Genomic DNA, 25,000 nt, shown 5'->3' with positions numbered 1-25,000 from the left:
GGATCCGATCGAATTCTCAACCAGTTGATGTTTATACCCCCCGAATAATACTGGAAAACCTCTTCCCATTAAAAAGGTACCGTAGTGCCCCTATAGTGGGGTCCACATCAAAATGACAGTATTTGGTTAACATTAGGTTGGCTGTCCACTAGAACCGTTTTCGTCGGAACTAGCATCAGCCGAAAACTACCGAACGCGACCAAACGATCTCTCAACAAATCTCTTCTGGTAGGGAGTTAGTGGGGAGGATATTTTTAATATTCTTTCCGAAGAATGGACATTGATATGTCCAAAGCTCCGCCAATTTATGTAGATGCATAACAATATAATTATTATCTATAGTTATTATATTACAAATTGCTTATTCATATCATATACAGTTCAATAATTATTTTCTTAGTCTATATTATGTAAATTCATCTATACTATAATTTTGATGTATTGTAAGCTATTGTATATAAGCGTATAAGCCAGTATTATATTATAATCTACATAAATAAAGTACTCAATCAATCAATCAACAAAGAAAGGCCGATCTCCGGCCGATCAATTTTTCGATCCGAATTGAATGGGATTTTCCGGCTCTATCCGGAAAATCTATCCGGAAACTAGTTGAGCTGATACAACAAAGTGTTCCTAACCTAAAATTTTTTCTCAGTCTTGTTTTTTTTAAGTTGTTGTGTTTTATAAAGTTGTAACTATGGACAATAAAAATTTGATAAGCTTGGTTCATGAGCATGTTCCATTGTGGGATATGAGAGTCAAGAGATATCATCGTCATCATGTCCAAAGGAGTCTATGGACAAAGATTGCTGAACAAATAGGATCTGAAGGTAATATTATTGTAATGAATAACTTAATTAGTAGATATTTGTTTATTCATTTTTCAAAATCTCAATATAATCATTGTTTATGGAAAATTCTGGTGGCTACGACAGTAGTTAATTCAATAATTGGCAACCAGCCAACTACTGAACTAGACTGACGTAAACGGTTCCAATGGACGACCATATTCGGCCGAATTAACGGCCGGCAGATTTATCCGATCCAACGGCCGAACGGATAAAATGATCAGATACACCGGTATTGGCTATCCTCTATAGAAGGTAGTGGCAAGGCAGAGAATCTGCAACTCTGTTCTCTTATCTTTCTCCACTGTCATTATAAAGTGGACCTCACTATAGAATTTTTATTCAGTCAAAATATTTTTTCTGTTATCCAATTTGACATAGAGTTTTCCTTTTCTTCTTCTTCTACTAACTACTTCTTCTTATTCTTCTTCTTCTCCTCCTTCTTCCTCCTTTTGTCTCCTCATTGTTCTACCTATTATCTGTAACTATTTGTTTTCATAAATATCACGCTTTTCAGTAATCGATTTCTCTTACTCGTGTATTGAATTTTGTGATATTTTTGCAGATATTTACATTCGATCTAATAATGCCGAGTAGGGGCCTCGAAGATCAGCAGGACATGTTTAAGGGGTGCCCTGTGGATAGGTGTGTGTCTACGACCGATGGCCTCAATGCCGATGCAATATATTTCGAAAAAGGTTTCCATGATCCAGGACACCAGAGACCAGCCAATCAGGTTGGTTCCAGACTAACATTTAATCACAAAATACACAATTAATATTAGAATGATGAGGAAAAGCAATCAATTTTTGAAAAGCATACAAGATAACATTGTGTATAGAATTTAGAAAGTTTAGTGAAAGTAAAAGAAGAAGTAGAAGGAGAAAAAGATCATAAGAAGAAGAATAGTTAAATTTCCCACTTAACTGTTTATAGCACAAACTTAAGATCCCTTCCAGGTTTCAAAACCAAGGATAACTCGTTCACTCGATACGAGTTTAGGAGAAATAACTAACAAGAAAGAAAATCCCCAAGGGAGATCTAAGTTCGAGTTGTCAGGAACTCGTCCTATAATATTCTATTCTAACACACAAAATTAGAATAATTCCCCTAGTAATAAACTAGTACTGGGAACGCCTTAAGGAGAGGAGATTCGCGACCCGTTCACACGCTCAACTACCAAACAACTGCACTATAAATAAAATCTACAAGGACAGAAAATCCCCCAGGAAAATCTACCTTGAAATAGTCGGTAATTCGACTCACAATATTCCATTCAATAAAATAGAGAATAGAATATTATCCCTAGAGAACACCACATTTGGGGACGCCGCAGCCCGCAGGAATTCGGCCGTACACAAACTCAATCACCAAACTACTGCCTCTCACCCAGGTCTCCTCGAAGCAGAACAGGGTCGCTGAAAATTAGGAGGCCAGGGGAAAAGAGATTACCGACCAATAGGAGTCTCAGGAGACAATCACGCCACTGACCATGTGACAGGGTATGATTCAGATGATCTTGATGCTAAGGGTGAAACCATGATGACAATACTGCTAATTACTATAATAAATTAGGCCAGTAAACAATCCTTCTCACCAGAAATTTCATGAAGAATGATACCATAGAGAAACTATAGCATAAGTAGATATCCCATGATATAGGGCGTTTATGTCGCAACTTTTACTGTTATCCCAAGCCGATAGTTCACATAGTTCTTTCCTATGCAGCTGTGTGACGCTGGTAGTCTCTCAAATTGTGTCGTTCATACACTCTCACCCCAACAAAACAGTAAAAATTGACAATAATCGACAGTAATCGGCTTGAGATAACAGTAAAAGTTGCGACATAAATTCCCTATACCATGGGATATCTACTTACACTATTGTTTCTCTATGATGATACCGACTCAATCTGGTAGTTGCTTATTGCTTTGATGATACGGCTGCTGCTGCTGCAATGCTAGATACTAGAACGCTCAAACTAGTAAACAAGATCTGGAAATTTCTGGTTCGGATGAATCTGCTGATGATAATTCACAGGGTTGTTGCCAATGATGATGATTCATACACTCGACTCTAAGCTTAGCAAAATACATCTGACTGTTGACCCTATTTTTCCTCTAAAGTAAAGAGAATTCAAATTATATACTAAATGACAATTCTCCATTCGTCACAAAATTCACTTTGTGACAACATTATAACATGGTCGAAGATAAACTACTATTACAGTACATGTCCCGTAACTTTGTCTCCATGACTTTGAAACGGCATATAGGCAAGGTATCATTCGCGGGGTAATATTCACTGCTTTGCAAAAACAGCATCAGTTTTCAGAGACCCTAGATCCCTAGATGGAGGAAGCTCCCTACAGAGCTTTATTGAAGAAAGCTGCCTAAACACAGAGATTCTTCATGAGTTACAACGTATCACCAACAATGGAAAAAGCATGTTGAACAAATGTCAACTGATAGGCTGTGTTGTGCTAGAAGGACATAACTCCAAAAAGCTTCTTGTGTATCTTTTTGTATGCAGCACGTTGCTTTTGAGAAGATACAAAAGAGCATCTGTGGCTTATGGAAAGATACATTAAAGCTCCTTGTGTGTCTTTTCGGATGCAACACGTTTTTTTGAGAAGATACAAAAGAACATCTGTTGCTTATGGAATGATACATTAAAGCTCCTTGTGTGTCTTTTTGGATGCAACACGTTGCTTTTGAGAAGATACATATAATCATCTGTTGCTTATGGGAAGATATATTAAAGCTCCTCGTGTGTCTTTTCGGATGCAACACGTTGCTTTTAAGAAGATACAAAAGAGCATCTGTTGCTTATGGAAAGATACATATTAAGAAATGTTTTTGAATGGGTGGTATTGTAGTCTAGTGGCCCTCCACCGATAGGCAAAGCTACAGGAAATGGACTGTACAAGACTTGTAAATTTCCTTACCCTATTACAATAGGTAAGGAAAGTATTGCTTTCCAAAAAAATTTAAGGTACCCTAATTTCATGTTTTCTATACGTTACAAGGTCCCCTGAGTCCAAAAACATGATTTTTGGGTGTGTGTGTGTGTGTGGTGTGTGTGTGTGTGTGAACGAACACGATAACTCCATTTCTAATTATAGGATTGACTTGAAATTTTAAACTTGAGGTCCTTATACCATGCGGATCCGACAATAAGAAATTCAATTTAAAATGGCGGAATAGATGGCGTATAATGGCAAAAAACCATGTTTTTAATGATTTTCTCGAAAACAGCTCTAACGATTTCTTTTCAACTTTGCCCTAGAACTGTATTACTGGGCCAACCCCTGATACCTGGATCTGGGATGGACCCAGAAACGTGTGGATCTACAGCGTGGCCACCTCTGAGCGATTGGTGTCCCACTGCCGGCAAGGAGACAAGACCACCGTCACCCAAGTTGACATCACTGGCCTTGGTGAGGTCAAAGCAACAGCTGGCTGTACCCTCTCCACCAACCTCTATGACCTGCTACCAACTACTAGAGCTGGAGGGGATTTGGAGCTGCCCAAGCGAGTATTGACCATGGCAGCACCCCTGCCCATGGTGCTTCAACTTCCAAGGAACACCCAGGGCCCACCAGAGCTGCAGAAGTTGATGAGCGACATAAAGCAGGAGGGACCTTATTGGAGGGGAACCTCAGGCCTACCCGAGACCACCCTGGACAACATCCACCAGAGATTGGCAGATTTTGACCTTGACGCAGAGGCTGAGCACACCACCATCATCTTGCTGGCATTTGGTGGAGGCCTCTTGGCGGTCACCACCTGTGCAATCCTGCTGTACTGGAGGGGATCTCTACAGTTGCCATGGAGAAGCCACCAGGTCGTGACTACTCCAACCCCAGGACCATCATCAGCAGCAGAAGACCAACCAGCAGCAGAGTGCATCGAGATGAATCCTGTGCCAGTGACGGAGCAAGGCTCCAGTGCTTGTGAAAGTGACGGAGCAAAGCTCCCCAAGTGAAACCCACCCTCTTATTTGAAGGGGAGGGTAGTGTAATAGAGTGGAAATCCTATTGATGAAAAAGTGATGGTGATTTTAACAATGGCTGATGCCTCAGCATTTTAGCGCCTGGCATTAGCAACAGCGCAAGACAGTGTCTCTGTCTAACTCAAGTAGAATTAGTACTCTCTTTCTCTCTCTTGACAGTGGCATGATTTTTATTCTAGTGGGAAAACTTTTCCCAGGCTAGAGAAATATTAGCTCATTGCTAATAGAATTTTAAAAAAACGGCGCAGTAGCCGAGGGACAGTGTTAGCGAGCGTATCCAGCCTGGACGGGTTCCACTGGACTATCCGTACAGCATAATGGTGTTTTCAGTTCTGTTTCTATTGATGGCGATTGGTGAGTGAAAAACTCGAACATTTTCCTATTATCGAATTCAGTCCAAAATTAGTTGTTTTTAACTGCAGGCAGACTAGGGCGGGCTCCCTTTGGTTTTGTTTAACAAGTAACCAGCATTTTGAATAATTATTCTGATAGCTTCTAATGGAAAGAGAAAGAGAGTAAATGACCTGTGGATATTGTTATCTGGATTAGATTATAGAACGATTTTTTAAATTTTTATCAAATTATTCAATTTTAGATTTTTTTCTTTGACTTTTGACAATTTAATTTCGATTTTAAATTGAATCTATATTGGAGAGTTTATATGTTATCTGTTAGGCTATTGAACAATTTTAATTTTGTAATCATTAATTCGACCTTAGTTATTGTCTTTGAGTTGGTTAATTTAATTCCTAACTTCATTTGAATCCTTATTGGAGAACTTATAATTTGAATCTTTTGTTGTGTAATTTTAGTTTATTTTCGATTTTAGTTTTTGTCTTTGAGTTGGTTAATTTAATTTCTAACTCCATTTGAATCCTTATTGGAGAACTTATAATTTGAATCTTTGATTGTGTAATATTAGTTTATTTTCGATTTTAGTTTTTGTCTTTGAGTTGGTTAATTTAATTTCTAACTTCATTTGAATCCTTATTGGAGAATTTATAAATTTGAATCTCTTATTGTGTAATTTTAGTTTATTTCCTTTTTTGATAGTCCCTGAAGTTAGTAGGGTAATTTTGTCGATTCTGGGACAATGATTGACAGCTTATAGTTCTGTTCTTTAATCCGAGTAACTAATTATTATTGAATGAGAATACGGTGTTAGTTATAGATTTTGATATTCCTTGAAGTTAGTAGAATAATTTTGTCGATTCTGGGACAATGATTGACAGCTTATAGTTCTGTTCTTTAATCCGAGTAACCAACTATTTTTGAATGAAAATACGGTGTTAGTTATAGATTTTTGATATTTATTGAAGTTAGTAGAATAGTCTTGTAGATTCTGGGACAAGTATTGACCACTGATAGAATTGAATTATTATTTTAATCAACCAAATCTTGTGAATGAAAATATTGTGCTCATTATAGATTTCTGATCTTCATCAAGATTAGTAGTATAAATTTTGGAGTTTCAGAACCTGTAGTAGTTATATTCTGTTGAGATAGTTTTATTCTTGCAGTTAGTTGATAAGAAAATTTGGCAAGGCCACCCTTGTGCCCCGAAGGAGAAGGGCGTAGAATAAAAGCATTTGTCGGACATCTATGTTTTTCTGCTGCACCACCCCAACCCCTAGTTCGGTTACAGTATAATTACTTTTTCCATCTTCTTGGATTATTTTACGCCTATGAAAATTTGGATGATTACCATTTCATAGCCCAATAAGGTACATCAAGCAAAGCCATCAATTATGTTATAATTAGGAGTGGCCGTAGTCGAGTGGATCAGATGCTGGCTTTATGATTCAGAGGCCCGGGTTCAAATCCCGGCCCGGGCAAGATATTTATCTTGGGCCACTCCCGTGTTTCGGATGGACACGTTAAGCCGTCGGTCCCGGCTGCCTAAAAAGCAGTCGTTAGGTCATGTCAGAGGCCCTGAAATTGATCAGTTGCGACCTGAAAACTCTGACACCAGACCTGAGCCAGCCAGGTCACTCGATATTATTATTATTATCAATTATGTTTATTGGTTCGTTTACAGTCCCCGTATACAGTCTTTCCCTATCTTATGCACTGTAGCGACTAAATGGCACCTACAGTCTGAACCATTGCTCGGTCGATACTGCAACTCAGTGGAGTGATGGGCGGAAAGTTTTGGAATGCATAGGTGACTCATTCACTGACACCACCCCATTCAATAGTTTTGTCTAGCAGAAAAACTGACACTGTTGTACTTTTTACGACAGCGCGACTTCCGGAAGGTTAAGAATGAGGTTTACAGTTCAATGAGCAAGGAAAGTTGTGTGAGTGTACCACTTCAGATTTTTTTTATTTTGTTTCCGGTTGAAGATCTGGATATGGTACAGCCATGAGAGTCCTATGAACTGGAAACGAGAGTCGACAAAGTATCAGAGCGTGTTCAACTGGACAGTGTCATACAGACGTGGTAGTGATCTGGTCAACCCCTATGCCAAGTGGGTGTACTATGACCCAGGGCAAACCGAGTGGCAGGGGGCGTATCGCAACTACGCCAAAGGCAAGAGCAAACAGGTCGCCTGGTTTGTCAGCAACTGCTACGCCAAAAAACAATCGGCTAGAATATGCAAAGAAATTGGGCCAGTATATACAGGTGAGTCTACCATTTTTCATTATTCAAACTAATATCGGGGCTATTAGAGCTTCGCTCTGGAGTACAAAAGCATAGAAAGTTTATAACAAAAGAGGAGATTATAAAATATTTATGGTTTATATTTAGAATGATATAACTTACTATGTTTGCTACAATTAATCAATATATATTAAAGCGAAATGACACTCACTCACTGACTGACTGACTCACTCACTCACTCACTCGCAGAACTAAAAATCTACCGGACCAAAAACGTTCAAATTTGGTAGGTATGTTCAGTTGGCCCTTTAGAGGCGCACTAAGAAATCTTTTGGCAATATTTTAACTCTAAGGATGGTTTTTGAGGGTTTAAAGTTCGTCTTTCAGCATGTATATTCTTCTTATCCTCTTAATTATAATTGAAAAATGTCCATACCATATGTTAATATAGAACTATAATCTAGAGAGAGTACCTCTTTGAAACAGTTGTTAACTGGTAACTAAATTAATAATTTTGTCAGGTTGGCATTAAGTTCAGTTGACTTTGTTAGGTTGGCACCAAGTTGAAGATTGAAATGCATTTATCGCGGAAAAATTGATTGGGCACTGCTGCTTCAATCAGAGTATTCCTGGGAATATTATATTACAGGACGTGAGGCTCGCTTCGTTCGCCATATCCGTTTAGCCAGACGTTTAGTCTGGACCCCCGACTGGATCGTCCTAACATATGATAAAAATGCTCAGAAGAAAAATGCAGGCGAGCGAAGCGAGCCTGCTGATCTCATTCTTGGACGATCCAGTCGGGGGTCCAGGGGGCGGAGCCCCCTGGCTAGACGGATATGGCGAGCGAAGCGAGCCTGACGGCTAGTAATATAGGTACTATAGACCATTCTACACTAATGGCATCAAGTTAGGCTACTATTTTGGACTTTTTGAGTAAACTTGTAGCCCAATATTCACAGCTACATACAAAGATAATGACATATAAACAGAAATTGCTCGTTTAATAGTATAGGATTATAGTTTCAAGTAAAAACTAAAACTTCAATCAGCCGCCATTTTGGATAAAAATAATCATAGAACATTTTTATTAATATCATCTCTCTTGTTTTGAGAAGGCCTTCAAAATGATGTACCAAACAATGGTTGTTTACAATCAAAATATTTGAGTTACAACCCCTTATTTATTTGAAAACTAAAACTTCAATCAGTCGCCATTTTGGAACCAGATATCAAAGAACATTTTTATTGATGCTATCTTTCCAGTTTCAAAAAGGCCTTCAAAATAATGTATTTGAATGGAATATTTATTTATTAGGTCAGCACAAACAAAACTTCTTCAATTTCCCAATTTAGTTTCAAATTGTCCAAATATTATGTAGGTTATCTCCATTTTAATTTCTACACCAAATCATCAATCTTAAAATATAAATTAGAATAAAACAAACAATGTATCACACAATGGGTGTTTACATTTGAAATATTCGTGTTACAACCCTCAAGTCACCCCCTTATGAGGGGTTGAAATTCAGTTGTACGTCAAAAGGTGGAGAATTCGACTAACTTATCCTGAAAGTTACAGTATTATATCTAAAACAGTCTCCAACTTATTGAAGGGTTCCCATACATATGACTCACTCTGTATATTAGTAGCCTATATTATAAAGTTCAGTCAACGAAGGAAAAGTTTGGAAGACAATAATTTCTGAGCTAAGGCGATTGGGATGGTTCAAAGTTTTGGTTTTTCGAATATATCTCGAAAACTATGCGTCTTTCGTACATGTCTATCTAATACAAAATTTAATATAAAACAATTTTCTACAAAATTGATACAACATATTTTTCCATATCTCTCATGGCTCCCAAGAAATCAGAGCTTTAAGGTGTGACAATTTTATGAAAAATAACGTGATTGCCTCTAATGATTTGCTCTTTTTGGCATCATACCATTTTAACCGTTGATGAGAAATCTCTTTGCTGATTATTGATTATAAGCTTATAGAGCATTCAATTCTTTCCAATTCGATTTATAATTTCATTATTTTACGCATTTCTTTATGAAATTTTTCACATTCACATTATTTGTCATATTTTATAAATAAATGTAATTTGAGGCTCAACATGAGAGGCACACCATACAACCTGAGAACAATGACCATAAACCAGGTTAGGATGGATCTAAATGTATGCAGGCAACAATTCAAATACAAAATTGATAAAGTTATGCTCCTGATTCCAGCGAGGATCGTAGAAATCAGCTGCAAAAAATATTTTTCTAAAGAAATAGATCACTGGTTGAGGGAAAATGGTGATATACTGGAATCTTTTTGATGATCTTAAAAAATAGTTGTTTACCCCAAAACAGAAATAATCATACAAAAAACCATAATAATTAAAATAGTAATGAAAAAAATAACAAATCGAAATAGTAATAAATCTAACTAAATGGTAATAATTGAACATAAAAACTAATAATCAAAACAGAAAAAATCACACAAAATAAAACATAAATAATAGTAATAGAAATAAATTTGTTGACAGACTGCAGTTTTGTGCTGAAGAAGATGTGTTGGTTTTAATATGAAACTGCAGTCCTATTCAATAAATGCGGATAAGTCATGAATAAACCTGTGTTTTTCAATAATTATGTTAATTTCACAATTTAATTCCTATTCAACAATTTTATCTATATAACATTTATATATGTTATAAACGACATGTAAGTCACTCAAAAGTATAGATTATTGGATTGAGCATAACATATTCTAAACTGGTGGTATAAAGTATAATATTGAATCCAACAAGCATTGCTACTAAAAACATCAAGCAATGTTTTTTTTATATTTTCACGTTCTTGAACCAGGTATTGTGAATGTTTCCACATCATCTTACAGGAATTTTTTTCATTGTATTATTCTACAGTAGAACTCCAATTATCCGAACACCGACTATCCGAATCGCCAATTATCAGAATCACTTTCAGAAAAAAAAATTGTCCAAAAAATGTCTAAGTGCGCTATTATTCTTCCCTCCGCGAAGCCAGTGTTTGCGCGTTCGCTCACTATTGCGTGACCTGGCTGCCCGAAAACAGATGAAGACCGCAAAACAGTTTAATTGATAGAGATGTTTACAAAACAATGATTTCTATCTCTAAACTTGTACATAAGTACATTTTTCCTTTCTTGCCCTATTACCATAGGTAAGAAAAGTATTGCTTTCCGAAAAAATTAAGGTACCCCAATTTCTAAATCTCTATACGTTTCAAGGTCCCCTGAGTCCAAAAAAGTGGTTTTTGGGTATTGGTCTGTATGTATGTGTGTGTGTGTGTTGTGTGTGTGTGTGTGTTGTGTGTGTGTGTGTGTGTGTGTGTGTGTTGTGTGTGTGGTGTGTTGTGTGTGTGTGGTGTGTGTGTGTGTGTGTGTGTGGTGGTGTGTGTGTGGTGTGTGTGTGTGTGTGTGTGTGTGTGGTGTGTGTGTGTGTGTGTGTGTGTGTGTGTGTGTGTGTGTGTGTGTGTGTGTGGTGTGTGTGTTGTGTGGTGTGTGTGTGTGTTGTGTGTGTGGTGTGTGTGTGTGTTGTGTGTGTGTGGTGTGTGTGGTGTGTGTGTGTGTTGTGTGTGGTGTGTGTGTGTGTTGTGTGTGTGTGTGTGTGTTGTGTGTGTGTGTGTGTGTGGTGTGTGTGTGTGTGTGTGTGTGTGTGGTGGTGTGTGTGTGTGTGTGTGGTGTGGTGTGTGTGTGTGGTGTGGTGTGTGTGGTGTGTGTGTGTGTGTGTGTGTTGTGTGGTGTGTGTGTGTGGTGTGTGTGTGTGTGTGTTGTGTGTGTGTGTGTGTGTATGTGTGTGTGTGTGTGTGTGTGTGTATGTGTGTGTGTGTATGAGTGTATGTGCCTCTGTGTACACGATATCTCATCTCCCAATTAACGGAATGACTTGAATTTTGGAACTTAAGGTCCTTACACTATAAGGATCCGACACGAACAATTTCGATCAAATGCAATTCAAGATGGCGGCTAAAATGGCGAAAATGTTGTCAAAAACAGGGTTTTTCGCGATTTTCTCGAAAACGGCTCCAACGATTTTGATTAAATTCATACCTGAAATAGTCATTGATAAGCTATATCAACTGCCACAAGTCTCAAATACATTTGTACAAATCCTGTACAAATTTCAGGAGCTCCGCCCCATCTATGCAGAGTTTGATATTAGATTCTTAATTATCAGGCTTCAGATACAATTTAAACAAAAAAATTCAAATTTATACCTGAAATCTGAAATAGTCATTGATAAGCTCTATCAACTGACACAATTAAGTCACATATATGTGAAAATTCCAGGAGCTCCGCCCCATCTATGCAAAGTTTGATTTTAGATTCCCAATTATCAGGCTTCAGATACAATTAAATTCCAAGTGGAAAAGATTGATCACGAAAATCTCTACAGTCAATGTTCAGTAATATTTTCACCTAAAATTTAAAATAAGCTCAAAATTAGAGAAAATGTTATTATTTCAATTGCAAACTGTTGGCAACTGTTGATTCTATTAGATCATTCACTATGAAGAGTTAGAAAATCTCGTGTGTATCCAGCGTTATTGTCCTGTCACCAGCTGGCTCAGATCTTTGAATAGTAAACTAGTATGCGCGGGAACACTAGCGTCAGGTGATCAATTTTCATAACGGCAAGGAAAGTTGTGTGAGTGCGCCACACCAGATTTTATTTATATTATTTAAAACATGTGAGAATAGCATGTTCTTTCATTTAATTCAATAAAAAATAGTGCAATATCAAAACGTAGCTTTCTTTCTCTCCAATGGCAATTTAAAAAAAAAAAACTCCAATTATCCGAATGGGTCCCGGTCCCCATTAATTCGGATAGTTGAAGTTCTACTGTATTTATTCTCATTTGTGGAAGATTCATTGTCAAAATGGCCTCAAGACGTCACAGTCATTAATTGGATATCCCTTTCATATTATAGTATGTACTATTCTTAAGATTTTTAGTTTTTTCTGTGCCTTTGATATTTTTGTATATTAGGTGTGATACTTTCTTTAGCTCTATTTAACTTAATTATTTTCTATAGTGAGGTCCACGTTATAATGACAGTATTTGATTAACTTTGATGATGCTCTCATTCGACAAAGCAGGTATTACTATCCTTTTCTAGCTCCGCAACGATGCCAAATCTGTTTTTCACAATGTAGAAATACAATTAATTGAGGCAGAGAATCGGTAACGATGTTCTTCTATCTTTATCCACTGCCATTATAACGTGGACCTCACCATATGTATTTGTATAATGTCTTCTTACTTGATTAGAATTGAAGCAGAATAAGTTAACCGCAACTCAATGCCAACACACAAGGACTCTTATGTTGGCAGTGCCAAATATTGCATTCATAATTATTGTTGTGCAAGTTACAATCAATGTCTATTTGTAGGTAATTGTATATTGCATACTCTAATGATTGTATTGTACAAGTATTCGTATGTGATTTCTGGCAATAAAAAATTCAATTCAATTCAATCTGAATATTACCATAGAGAAACAATAGCGTGAGTAGATATCCCATGGTATAGGGCGTTTATGTCGCAACTTTTACTGTTATCTCAAGCCGATTACTCTTGATTATTGTCGAATTTTACTGTTTTGTTGGGGTGAGAGTGTATGAACGGCACAATATGTGAGACTACCAGTGTCACACAGCTCCACGGGAAAGAATTACATTAACTATCGGCTTGAGATAACAGTAAAAGTTGCGACATAAACGCCCTATACCATAGCTACCTCTAATACAAGGCCGCGGCCTACGATATTGCAACGTCGCAGTATAGGCCTAGAATCTAATACATGATTGGTGAAAAAGATCAGCTGGTATTTTTTAAAATCTTTTTCACCAATCATGTATTAGATTCTAGACCTACACTGCGACGTTGCAATATCGTAGGCCGCAGCCTTGTATTAGAGGTGGCTATGCCTATACCATGGGATATCTACTCATGCTATTGTTTCTCTATGATATTACTGAACAAGTTCGACATTCTCAGGTTGACATATATGGATATTGTGAAGCTCAGTACGAATGTCGTCAAGAAAATTGGAAAGACTGTTTCAAGATGCTTAGAACCACATATAAGTTCTACTTGGCCTTTGAGAATTCTAACTGCAGAGAATACATCACTGAGAAATTCTTTGAGAATAGTCTTCGGTGAGTTTAAGATTGAAAAGATCTACGGTCTATAGAGAGATCCACCTTATAGGGTCACGAAAATTCAATTCAATTCATTTTATTCAAAAACTTTATACATTACTTAGTATGTAAAAACAAAGTAAAGACGATATATTAGTTTGTAACATTAATATGAAAAACAAGTAAAAAGTAAATGAATAACTCCATGCTTGGACGACAAGTCCGTGTGCATGGAGGAAAATTACTTGAAATACATCTTTTCATGATTCAACAATAAATTTTCGTAATATCTTGTAGATCATTATAACATCTCTTCATAGTTATCATGAAGGATATGATCCAGAAAGGATTTGGCAACGGTGCGTTGTTGGGAAAGGATAAAGCTATCTGCTTTGCCTGAAGACATACGAGGAGAGCAAACCAATGCTGATCAGATGCTGACATTCTAAGAGCTTGTTCACATGACAGCGATTCATGCTCGGTTGTCGCTCGATTGGCAAATCGCTCGGTTTGCCAGCCTCGTACACATGACAGCGATTCATGAGCGGTTTGCGCTCGGTTATGATAAATAATTACTAGGTACAACATCTATGTACTCAATCTTAATATCTTAATCTATTTACTTGATCACTATATTACTCTTACTGCTCTGATTGAAACCGCTCGGTTGACTGAAGACATATGTACGCTCTCATAGTCTCATGCCTGCTCTACTATATATCGAGCCGCCCGACAACCGAGCGGTTGTAGTCTGAGACTACAACCGCCGCGATTCGCCGGCGACTACTGAAACCGAGCGATGCATGTGTACGGACGGCACCATGTGTTTCCCTTTACCTGGCAATCGCTCGGTTTGTCAACCGCGCGACAACCGAACGTAAATCGCTGTCATGTGAACAGGCTCTAACGTAAATCACACTACAGATCTTCGATTGAAGCTGGATTCGCTCCCAAGAGTGTAAATAATATACTAGTGACCCCCTTGGTTGGAGAACTCGCTCTATAACGGTTGTTTTATAATTTTTGAGACCGCAACTTTTAATTATACAGAGTTGATGAAAATCATGGAAACAGCTGAATATTTCTCTAACAAGAATAATTTGACATTAGGTTTCATTGGGGATCCTATTTGAAATGAAAAATTACTCTGTTACTTCAACATATTTGACCCTCATATGAGTCCAAATTAATTTTTTTGGTGGTCATGTGATACATAATTTCGATACAGAGTTCTAAGATAAAATAAATGGCGACAACCGCACATTGATATCTCAACCCATATCAGTTTGTTGATGTAAAAGTTGTAAATTATGTTGTATATTGATCAGCTGAAATCATGTGTCAGCACATGAATGACTGTCTGTGTGATAACTCCCGAATAGCCTCAGCTGATAACTGAGAAACTGTAGTAATTGCATGCGATGAATTCTTCAGCTGGGGAGTCCGATCTCACTATGCATCAAACCTGCATCCTTGTAGAAACCAATCTGAAAAAACAAACCAATCTAATTCACAACACATTTTTTTCTCATGCACTTTCAATGTTACTTCTATATCCTGAAAAAGGACAAAAGAGTGAGTCAATTGTGTTGTCCAGCGAACTTGACCTGTGAAGAGAGTTGAAGAATACGTGTTCAAAATTTGGAGCTGATTGATCAATTCTTTCTAAAGTTATTGTAGAACATACAAACAGGCGGACAACGACTTAGGCCTTCAGTAAGTCAAAAGTAAGTCTTCAAGATTTCTTATGGTATTATTGATACTCACTCGGCCGGGCTGTGTGGGATGGGAAGTGGGAATAGTCCAATTTTAGAACATGTGTTTGAATCATTTCCATTGTTGGTTGCAAATCCAGCTCTAATCAACTATCTAAAGTATGAAGTCAGCATTTGATTGACATTAGTTTGCTATACTTGTCAGTCATCAGGCAAAGCAGATAGCTTTATCCTTTCCAAACTCCGCATCGTTATCAAATCGATTGTACGCTATGGGTGATATTCTATTATATTATTGTTACACTATTAGCTTTTTTGATGAATAAATTAATTTGAGTTATAATGAACTAGCAGAATATGTCATCTCAATTACATACCTAAATTTATTATTGAATCATAAAAATATATAATTATTATATTGATAGATATTATGTATTTGTGGTATAAATTGATCATTATTAACAAGAATTAACAATAATTAATATATCAGATATTTTTTATATTTAATTATTATATCAGATATACCGGGGCTACTTCATCTCATTATTGGTTTTATCTGTTATTTTTCTCATAAAACTGGTCTTGTACGAATAAGGGCCGTTTGCACAGTGTAAGTTTAAGCTAAAGCTTAAACCAAATCTGGATTTTTTTGGTTTAAACTAAAATTTTGTTTGCACAGTATCAGTTTAAACTCTGGGAAAGTTTAAACTTCCAAAGCAGGAGGTTTAAACCAAATAATTTGGATTAACTTGACATCTGTAAAGGTGCGTCCAAATATACGCGCCGCGAACATGAGCAATTCACTTTTAATCAGCTGACTATATCTGTATTTTTACAAAAACGGTAAGATACAGATGTAAAAAAGCTTGACATCAGCTGATTAAAAGTGAATCGCTCATGTTCGCGGCGCGTATATCTGTACGCACCTTAAAGATTTCATGGGGAAACAGCTGATAGTAAATTATTTTTTGACGATTGTTTTTAATGCTTCTGTAGACCAAAGACCTTAAAGATGCATAGACTCACATGTAGATGTTTTCCAATGAAATCAACTTTTCTCTAACACTATAATTATTCAACTAATGAAACATTATCTTCATAGTATAATAAACATTCACAATTAACTATTCTATGTTATTTCACAGGCATAAGGTTATTCCAATAGTTATGGGAGCCCCCAAGGAAGACTACTTACTTGTGGCACCTAAGAACTCCTTCATTCATGTGGAAGACTTTGATTCGCCTGCAGACCTAGCGGCATATCTACACAGGTTCGATTCAAATTTATTTCACACATATAAATACATAATTATTCATAAATCAAATAAAGTTCTGCATGGAAATACAATTCAACTCAAATTTAATAATAGATGGTAAGTGAAAAACATATTGATTGATTGAATCAAATCAAATGATTTATTTGCCATACAATAAATACATATTCAAAACATAATAAAAGAAAATACATAATTTTATAATCAAAAATATAAAATAAAATAAAAATTGAGCACAAATAATACCAAAATCATAATTAGATACTTTTCAATGGTAATTTAGCATCACCAGCAAAAGGAATTAAGCCTTGCCCGCTGGTGAGAGTTGCAATCAGTTAGTTATGCTTGAATAAATTTGTTACATTGGTTGTTTCCGAGTTTTATACAATAATAGAGAAAAAAATAATCACTTTATAAAACAATACAATATACATGGTGTTCCACGAAAGGTTCAACAGCTGAAGATTATAGATTGTACATTAAATTTGAAACAAAAAATGTCCAGTACAATGTTCTTGTACTATCAACCTTAGTTTTCGTGTTATATAGATTTTTCGAAAACTTCAATATCATGAGAACCATAAAATCTAATTCTGAGGATATGGTTGGAAAGAGGAAGAGATTCACAAGCAGGATTCATAAAAAGCCGGTCCCGGCTGATGTATGACAGTCGTAAGGCCCATCGTCGGCTAAAGCTGCGTTTACACCGGAGTCAATAACAAAAAGTTATTAACTTGACTGAATCGTCAAAAATTTATCTTGACAAAAGTTAATAACTCATGTTTGTAACAGAAAATTCCTTGTTATTAAGTAGGTATTGTTATCAATATAATTGACTTCCATATGATTTCATTTAACGAGACTATTCATATGATATAAAAGCCGGAATAAGAAGCAAAAAATTGTCTTCAAATTTGAATTGAAACATGTGTGTGAACATTAAAATAATGATCTTCATCAAAGACCTTGAAGATGCATAGACTCACATGCAGCGCTAGTGTCGTACTTGGAATTGAAATCGGCCATTGAGAGGGCAACCTATAAGATTATTACATACCAATGCCTTTGTAATCTATAATATTGCACATATATAGATATAATATCTCATGCTAAAATACCCCAATGGCGGCCTTCAATTTCAAGTAAGAGCTATCATTGGGAAGGCATAGGCATTGTGGGTCTATATCTCTTTAAGGTCTTTGATCTTCATCTGATCTAATGTAAATAAATTTTAATGCGTTTACACGAGAGTTTAAAACAAAAATTTTCAACATAAGCTAATAACATTTTCTTTTGGCGGCTTGTTTTGTTATCAACAAAAGTTAATAACTTTGTCACGTGTTTTGTCTGCAGCTGTAGTTATTAGGGAACAGCTGTAGTTGTAGGGTAGGGATGCTGGGCGAGGGGGTTGCGGGGAAGATAGTAACCTGTTATTAACAAAAGTTAACGACTCTCGATGGATAACATAAATCTTGTTAATAGCAAGGAATTTTCTGTTGAAAACACGAGTTATCAACTTTTTTCAAGAGAATTTTTTGTCGATTCAGTCAAGTTGACAACTTTATATTAATAAATCATGTTATTAACTCCGGTGTAAACGCAACTCAACATGATGTTATTAACTTTTGTAATTATCATCAGTTGATAACAAAAATGTTGAAAACTTGTGTTATTAACTCCGGTGTAAACGCAGCTTAAAGCTAGGTTTTTATTTGTTCGTAAATGCCGTCGTCGACCACGACAGGGTGAGGATCTCAGATTGGCTAGATTTCAATTTGTCTAAATAACCTTGAAGATTATGTTGAATTTTTATGTTTTAATGGGGGAGGTTGAGTTTATAATTTTAAATGGCTATAATATGCTGATATTATTATTATTTTAAATGGCATTTGTGTCATTTGCATTGTAAATGAAATATTCAAAATGTTTTAATTATTGATGAGAAACACAAATAACGGAAGATCAGCTGTTTGAGCACACTTGAAATTTGGACAGTATGAATATCCTCAGACATCAATGCTTTTCGTCGTCGACTGCGGAAGTTACATCACGAAAACGTGGCGAGTATTGATGTGAGTTGGAACTTCCATCAGGAACACCCCACCAATAAAATCCAAACGAATACTATTATTATATGTTTCAGGATAGACAGAGACGACGAACTTTACAATTCTTACTTCAAATGGCGGGGAACGGGACAGTTTATGACGAGAACATGGTCTTACTGTAGACTGTGTGCGATGTTACATGACGATTATCCGCCAAAAACCTACGAAAACATAAACGATTGGTTCAGGGAACCAGACGTTTGCATAAACGGAACTTGGCGAGAGTATAGACAGAGGAAGGGTGGTCTCAACCCTTTATAGTTTATATATAGCTTTATAGTACCTCTTTATAGTAAAGCTTATTAGTCCAGGAAACGAAGACAAAAAAATGCCAAATAGGGGATGCCAATTCAAGTATAAGCCAAAATTGCTACAATTATAGGGGAATGTTTCTTAAACAACATACTAAAAGTACTGACCGGTGGGGTGGAGCTAAGGGGGGGAGGGGTCTCTAAAGGTGCATTTTTTCGGTTTTTGTAAATAACTCAAAAACTATGGCCTCCAGGAGAAAGGTTGACATTAGTAAAATAAACTATGTAAAATTCTCTACAAAAAAGGTCCTATGCACTTTTTTGATAGGATTAATAATAGTGGATATATAGAGTGGAGAAAATAGGGAAAAATATTCATTGTTCTAAATTACTATAGTTTACTGTTACAAATTCTACTTGTACCACTACAAATGATAATAATACTATGTGGAGTTTTTAATACAGTTTTGTGCGAGTAATCCTAGTGAAGGTATGGAGGGCCGAAAGTCAAGGTCATGTGGATGTGGAAGGGATGGAGCAGACAACCTATCCCCTCGTCAATACTCCACAAGAAATCACCATTCCGGCTGGTTCTTCATGGCTATGGTGCGCATCAAGAATAAGTATAGAAACAGACTCAGACTGGATGTTGAAAGAACCTCAAAATATTTGTCTAGCATTAGTGACAAGCTATTTGTAATCATGAGTAATCAAACTTTAAACCGGTTTCATTTTTATATGAAACATCTTTAAACGCTACTCTTCTCAATAATCATACTCATAGAATTTGTTTGAACAGTGTCACATACACTGTGTTAGAAGACACAGATACAACTTGAAGATTCTCATTGGCCTTCTTATGATCAGATTGCAATCTGAGCGCAAGTGAGTATATAGTTATTTGTGCAACTAGTGCGCAAAGTGACAGTTTGCTGCACCGAAAGAAACGTTTACGCCCGTGCCGTAGGCGAGGGCGGAATGGTTTCTTGAGTGCAGCAGAGGAACTTTGCGCACGTATTTCACATTAAGTTTTTCCTACAGTTACCATTGAATATGAAAAGTGGGTAATTATGGGTAAAATTGCCTGAAATCCATAAAATGTTTTTCTGTGTAATTTTATTATTGATAAAAACCTTAATCCTAAAATCCTAAAGTCCTCGTTGTCGTTGGTTATAATATCTAATACTAATAATTAGCGCGTTGTGCTTCATTGCACCTCTGCTCACTATAGCAGCCCAGTCACTGTTACCAACTTCATTTTGATTTTGCTGCACTGTTGCTCCATATAACCTACTAAGTATTTTGCGTTGCCATGTTGCAAATCTGGAGTGCAGAAAAATTTTTCCCGCACTAGAGCGGAAAAGTGATTCTTTGCGTTCTGTAATCAGTGCAGCAATGGCCACTTTTCAACGTAACTGTAGGAAAAAATAATTATTTATCCTCATATCAATTACCAGACTTCATGTAATACCTCAGTTGATAACCAGACTGATAGCTTCATCTGTCATATGATGTTCAACTTGAACTTGTTCTTCTGTCAACTTGATTGATCTTTCAATGATGAATGTGTGTCCTAGAATTAGGCTCAATTTACTCGTAAACGGTGCGTCTGACGGGAAAATATAACTGAACAAAATGTGTTTAGAATTGTGTTTTACATCTGGTTCAGTCATCAAAAAGACTTATTATTCATTCTTTTCTGTTTTCAACCAACTCGAAAAAATGTATCCTTAAAATAGCAAAGACAGCGAATATCTCCTGAACCGTGCATTTGACGGAAAAATGTTACTGAACCAAAAGTGCTTGGAATTCAATTCTACATCATAACCAGTAATAAAAACTGCTTGATCCCTCCTCCCTAAGCCGCGGGGGTGTAAGTCGTGCTAACTGGTGCCCTGTAAGTAGGTGACAAGTAGTCAGGGTGACAACTTGACGCCAGCGTGCAAGGTGTCATGTACACGTGAGCCATCCCCGTCTACTTGTCTCCTTTCTAAGGAGGTGTCAACTAGTCGAGGGGACCCCCTGACGCGAGGGTGCGAGGTGTCAATTTGTCGTTTACGGTCATGACTAGTTGGCACCTTTGGTCCAGTAGGTGTCAAGTAGTCGGGGGGACAACTTGACGGCAATGGCATATTTTTATGAGGGTACAAGTAGTCGCCCATGGCCAAAATGACCAGGTGTCAAGTAGTCGGGGTGACAACTAGACGGCTACCCCCTCCCACCAGTCAGGCGGGAAAAATAACATAAAAACTAAATAACATATAAATAATTAATAGTATATTTCGCACCTAGGGCCGAAAATTAGACTTTTCCTGCTCGAAATCGGTTTTCAAGTCCGAGGCCGTAGGCCGAGGACTAGAAAAGATTGAGAGCCGGAAACACGTGTTTACAAAATAGTTTATGAAACGGAATCAGTTTATGCTTCTAGAATTGAATAAAGTATTTTGCAATAAGATACTATCATTCTATTTGGATGGATAAAATACAGATAAGATATATATTACAAACTATTCAAATTCGATTTTCAGAGTAGGATAGAACTTCTAACCTAAACTTCCGAAGTCAACGACAACAAGCATTGTTGACGTTGACATTCAGATTGGCCAAATTTCAAGTGTGCTAAAACAGCTGATCAAAAAACTTTTCATTATTTTTGTGTTTATTATTCAAGAATCAAAACATTTATGATATCATCTTATTGTCATTTGGAAGAATAAAAAGTATAAACTCAACCCTCTTACATAATTGAACATGATCTTTTAGGTTATTTAGACAAATCAGAATAAAAAATAAAAATACTTGGACAATATTTCCTGATATTCAGATTACCTCAGATTTGCTAGAGCTATAACCTTCCTGTTTTGCTTTCGGAAGTGCCTAATAAACAATTATTCTCATATTTATATTGTTTATTTTTCTGTGTGGCGAAAAATAACGTTCTCACCATGGGCAAAAATGTTTTTCCGGCTCTCAATCTTTTCTAGTCCGGCCTCGGACTTGAAAACCGATTTCGAGCCGGAAAAGTCTCATTTTTGACCCCTAGGTGCGAAATATACTATACCGGCCTGGTCAGAAAACAATCACTTTCGGCCTCCATATGATGCACGAAAACCAGCTCATTACATCCAAGTGGGGCGAAAAAAATATTACGGCGAAAACTGTATTGTTGTGTTTGATGATTCCACTGATGTCAACAGCACAAAAAGAGCAGAGCAGAAGTGAAGAGGGCACAAAAACCTCGGTTGACATAAACTTTCATGAAAATATGACCATCAAAGTCCAACAGGAGCATTTTCCAGCTGATTAAATGAACAAAACAAGACTGATCGACATTTTAATCAAGAAAATGATGGAAACAAGCAGTATTGAAACAAATGTTGCTACCGGAGATGCTGATACCACCATTGTGAGGTGTGAGTTGGATGAAGCTGTTCTACATACAACTGTGATAGTTGGCGAAGATGTTGACCTGATAGTACTCCTCATTGGATTGGCACCACCATCTACAAACATATTCTACATTAATAATTTGATTGTATGGTATGAGATGTTGTGGTATTTCTCCATAATTGAAAGAATAAGACTTTGATATTGTCAATACCACTTTTATTTATTCGAAAATTAATTTATAATTCAGTACCAGGTTTCATGGTAAAACCTACCAGATCTTCAGCTGAACTAATCAGTTTGTTGTTGTTGGAGATGATTTCAATTTTGAAAAAAATTGAATTTCCTGTTCCTCCAACAACAACAAACTGATTAGTTCAGCTGAAGATGTGGTAGATTTTACCATGAAACCTGGTACTGATTCATAAATTAATTTTCGAATAAATAAAAGTGGTACTGACAATATCAAAGTCTTATTCTTTCAAATATTCTACATAATTTATTTATTTAAAATGCAAATGACACTAATGTAATAACATTGGTTGATAGAATAATAAGGTAAGTTAGTCCTTGTGCTATTTTTCCTCCAAATTTAAAGATGACATGGAGCCAGGACGTCAAAAAACAGAGACGGAACTTAGCTCCACCCCCCACCGGTCAGTACTTTTAGTATGTTGATTAAGATGCCTTCCCCTACAACTGTACCAATTTTGGCTTATACATGAATTACTTCCCCTATTATGTGTCTCCGTTGCCTGGACTATATAGCTTCAGTTTAACTATAGTTTAACTCTTATCGTACCGTTAAATGTGGCCGTTTTCTTGATTATATTAATATAATATTGCCAATTTTGATTTTCGATTATTTGTCTCCGCTCTTTTGCACTATGTCGATTCGAAGGGAAGATAGAATAGAATAATAGAACACTATAGTAAGGTCCACATTATAATGACAGTATTTGATCAACTTTGGTTTTGCTATCCTTGTCTATCATTCGACAAAGCCGGTGGTGCTATCCTTTTCTAGGTCCACAACGATGCCAATTATGTTTTTGACAGTGTAGAAATTTAATTAAATTAATGCAGAGAATCGGCATCGCTATTCTTCTATCTTTATCTACTGCCATTATAACGTGGACCTCACTATAGAATAGAATAATGGAACACTAGAATATTGTTTAATGATATCAAGAAATTATGTAACGTTTCAATAAACTTCATATGCAACACCTGGATATAGAAGGAGACACTGGTAGACTTTCGAATTCTAATTTAATCTAATACTGTGCCGTTTTATTGACAGAGCGAAGTGAGGTCTAAGATTCAAGTCGAAGGTTTGGCATTTTAATGTTTGAATGTTTATATGTTGCGCATTTACGGCGAAACGCGGTAATAGATTTTCATGAAATTTGACAGGTATGTTCCTTTTTTAATTGCGCGTCGACGTATATACAAGGTTTTTGGAAATTTTGCATTTCAAGGATAATATCAAGGATAAAAAGGAGCCTCCTTCATACGCCAATATTAGAGTAAAAATCCGACTATAGAATTGTTCATCATAAATCAGCTGACAAGGATTGCACAGATGTGTGAAGAAGCCAGTCTATTACTGTATTTGTATAAGGTCTATAGTTTCAATCAAATACATTAAAGAGGTATGCATCTTTAAGCTGGGTTTACACCAAAGCTATTAACAAAATGGTTATAACTTAATCCTTATAGATTCTATTAGATTGAACGGAAGTTGACAAACACATATGTTCATCATGTGTATGATAAGTTATGTTCAATCTAATATAATCTGGTACTATTATGCGTGCCCATCAGTATCAATATTCTCACATTCGAAAAAACTAATTTGATAGGTGAATAAAAATAAACAAATGAACTAAATAATGCTGGAGAAATTATAATATTTTTGATTCTAAAAAATTAATTTTCATCAGATAGAAAGATCATCACGGAACTGGATGAGAAATGAGGCTGAGGAGAAATTATAATATTTTTGATTCTAAAAAATTAATTTTCATCAGATAGAAAGATCATCATCACGGAACTGGATGAATTATATGGAAATTCAAACGTGGACTGAGTTTGTTAACATTTAAACAGTGGACATCTGGTACTTGTGGATAAGAATACTGCGTGAGGTCTACTGTTCACAGAACTACTAGTAATATCAAAAAATTATGTAACGTTTCAATAAACTTCATATGCAGCACCTGGATATAGAAGGAGACGCTGGTAGACTCTCGAATTCTAATCTCTAATCTAATACTGTGCCGTTTTCTGTACGGTCCACACTATCGCCCAGTCGCTGGTCAAGTGTCTTGTGAGCTTGGCCATGTTGGTCTTGCCATATGTATGCTCAGCTGGCCACTCGCCTCCGCTCGACAAAAGTCAGAGCGAAGGCCAGTGCAGGCGAGAACTGGCAAACCACCCATCCACACTCTCGTCATTTGAACGCACTTGTCGAAAGTGTGGATGCCGCATTAAACTCTCACCTGGCCAGTAATCGGCTTGAGATAACAAGACATCGGCATGAAATTTGGAACATAAACGACCCATACCATGGGATATCTTCTTAAGCTATCTTTTCTCTATGGTTAATC

The 25,000-nt window shown here is 36.5% G+C and overlaps 1 protein-coding gene across 1 annotated transcript in view; it reads left to right on the top strand.

Annotated features, from left to right (window-relative positions):
* The window catches only part of LOC111049328 (glycoprotein 3-alpha-L-fucosyltransferase A), a 19,688-nt gene extending 121 nt beyond the window's left edge, over positions 1 to 19,567 (top strand). Inside the window, 7 exon segments of the mRNA XM_039438449.1 lie at positions 1 to 76; positions 1,417 to 1,587; positions 7,212 to 7,442; positions 7,444 to 7,491; positions 13,511 to 13,671; positions 16,514 to 16,639; positions 18,786 to 19,567. The exon segment at positions 1 to 76 is cut by the window's left edge and continues 121 nt beyond it. Of these exon segments, the coding sequence (XP_039294383.1) occupies positions 1,438 to 1,587; positions 7,212 to 7,442; positions 7,444 to 7,491; positions 13,511 to 13,671; positions 16,514 to 16,639; positions 18,786 to 19,011 (942 nt within the window). The 5' untranslated portion in view covers positions 1 to 76; positions 1,417 to 1,437 and the 3' untranslated portion in view covers positions 19,012 to 19,567.
* The last annotated feature ends 5,433 nt before the right edge of the window (positions 19,568 to 25,000 follow it).

This window comes from Nilaparvata lugens, chromosome 11, assembly GCF_014356525.2.
Source record: "Nilaparvata lugens isolate BPH chromosome 11, ASM1435652v1, whole genome shotgun sequence".
Classification (NCBI taxonomy): Eukaryota; Metazoa; Arthropoda; class Insecta; order Hemiptera; family Delphacidae; genus Nilaparvata; species Nilaparvata lugens.
This window is presented reverse-complemented; position numbering and strand designations above follow the sequence as displayed.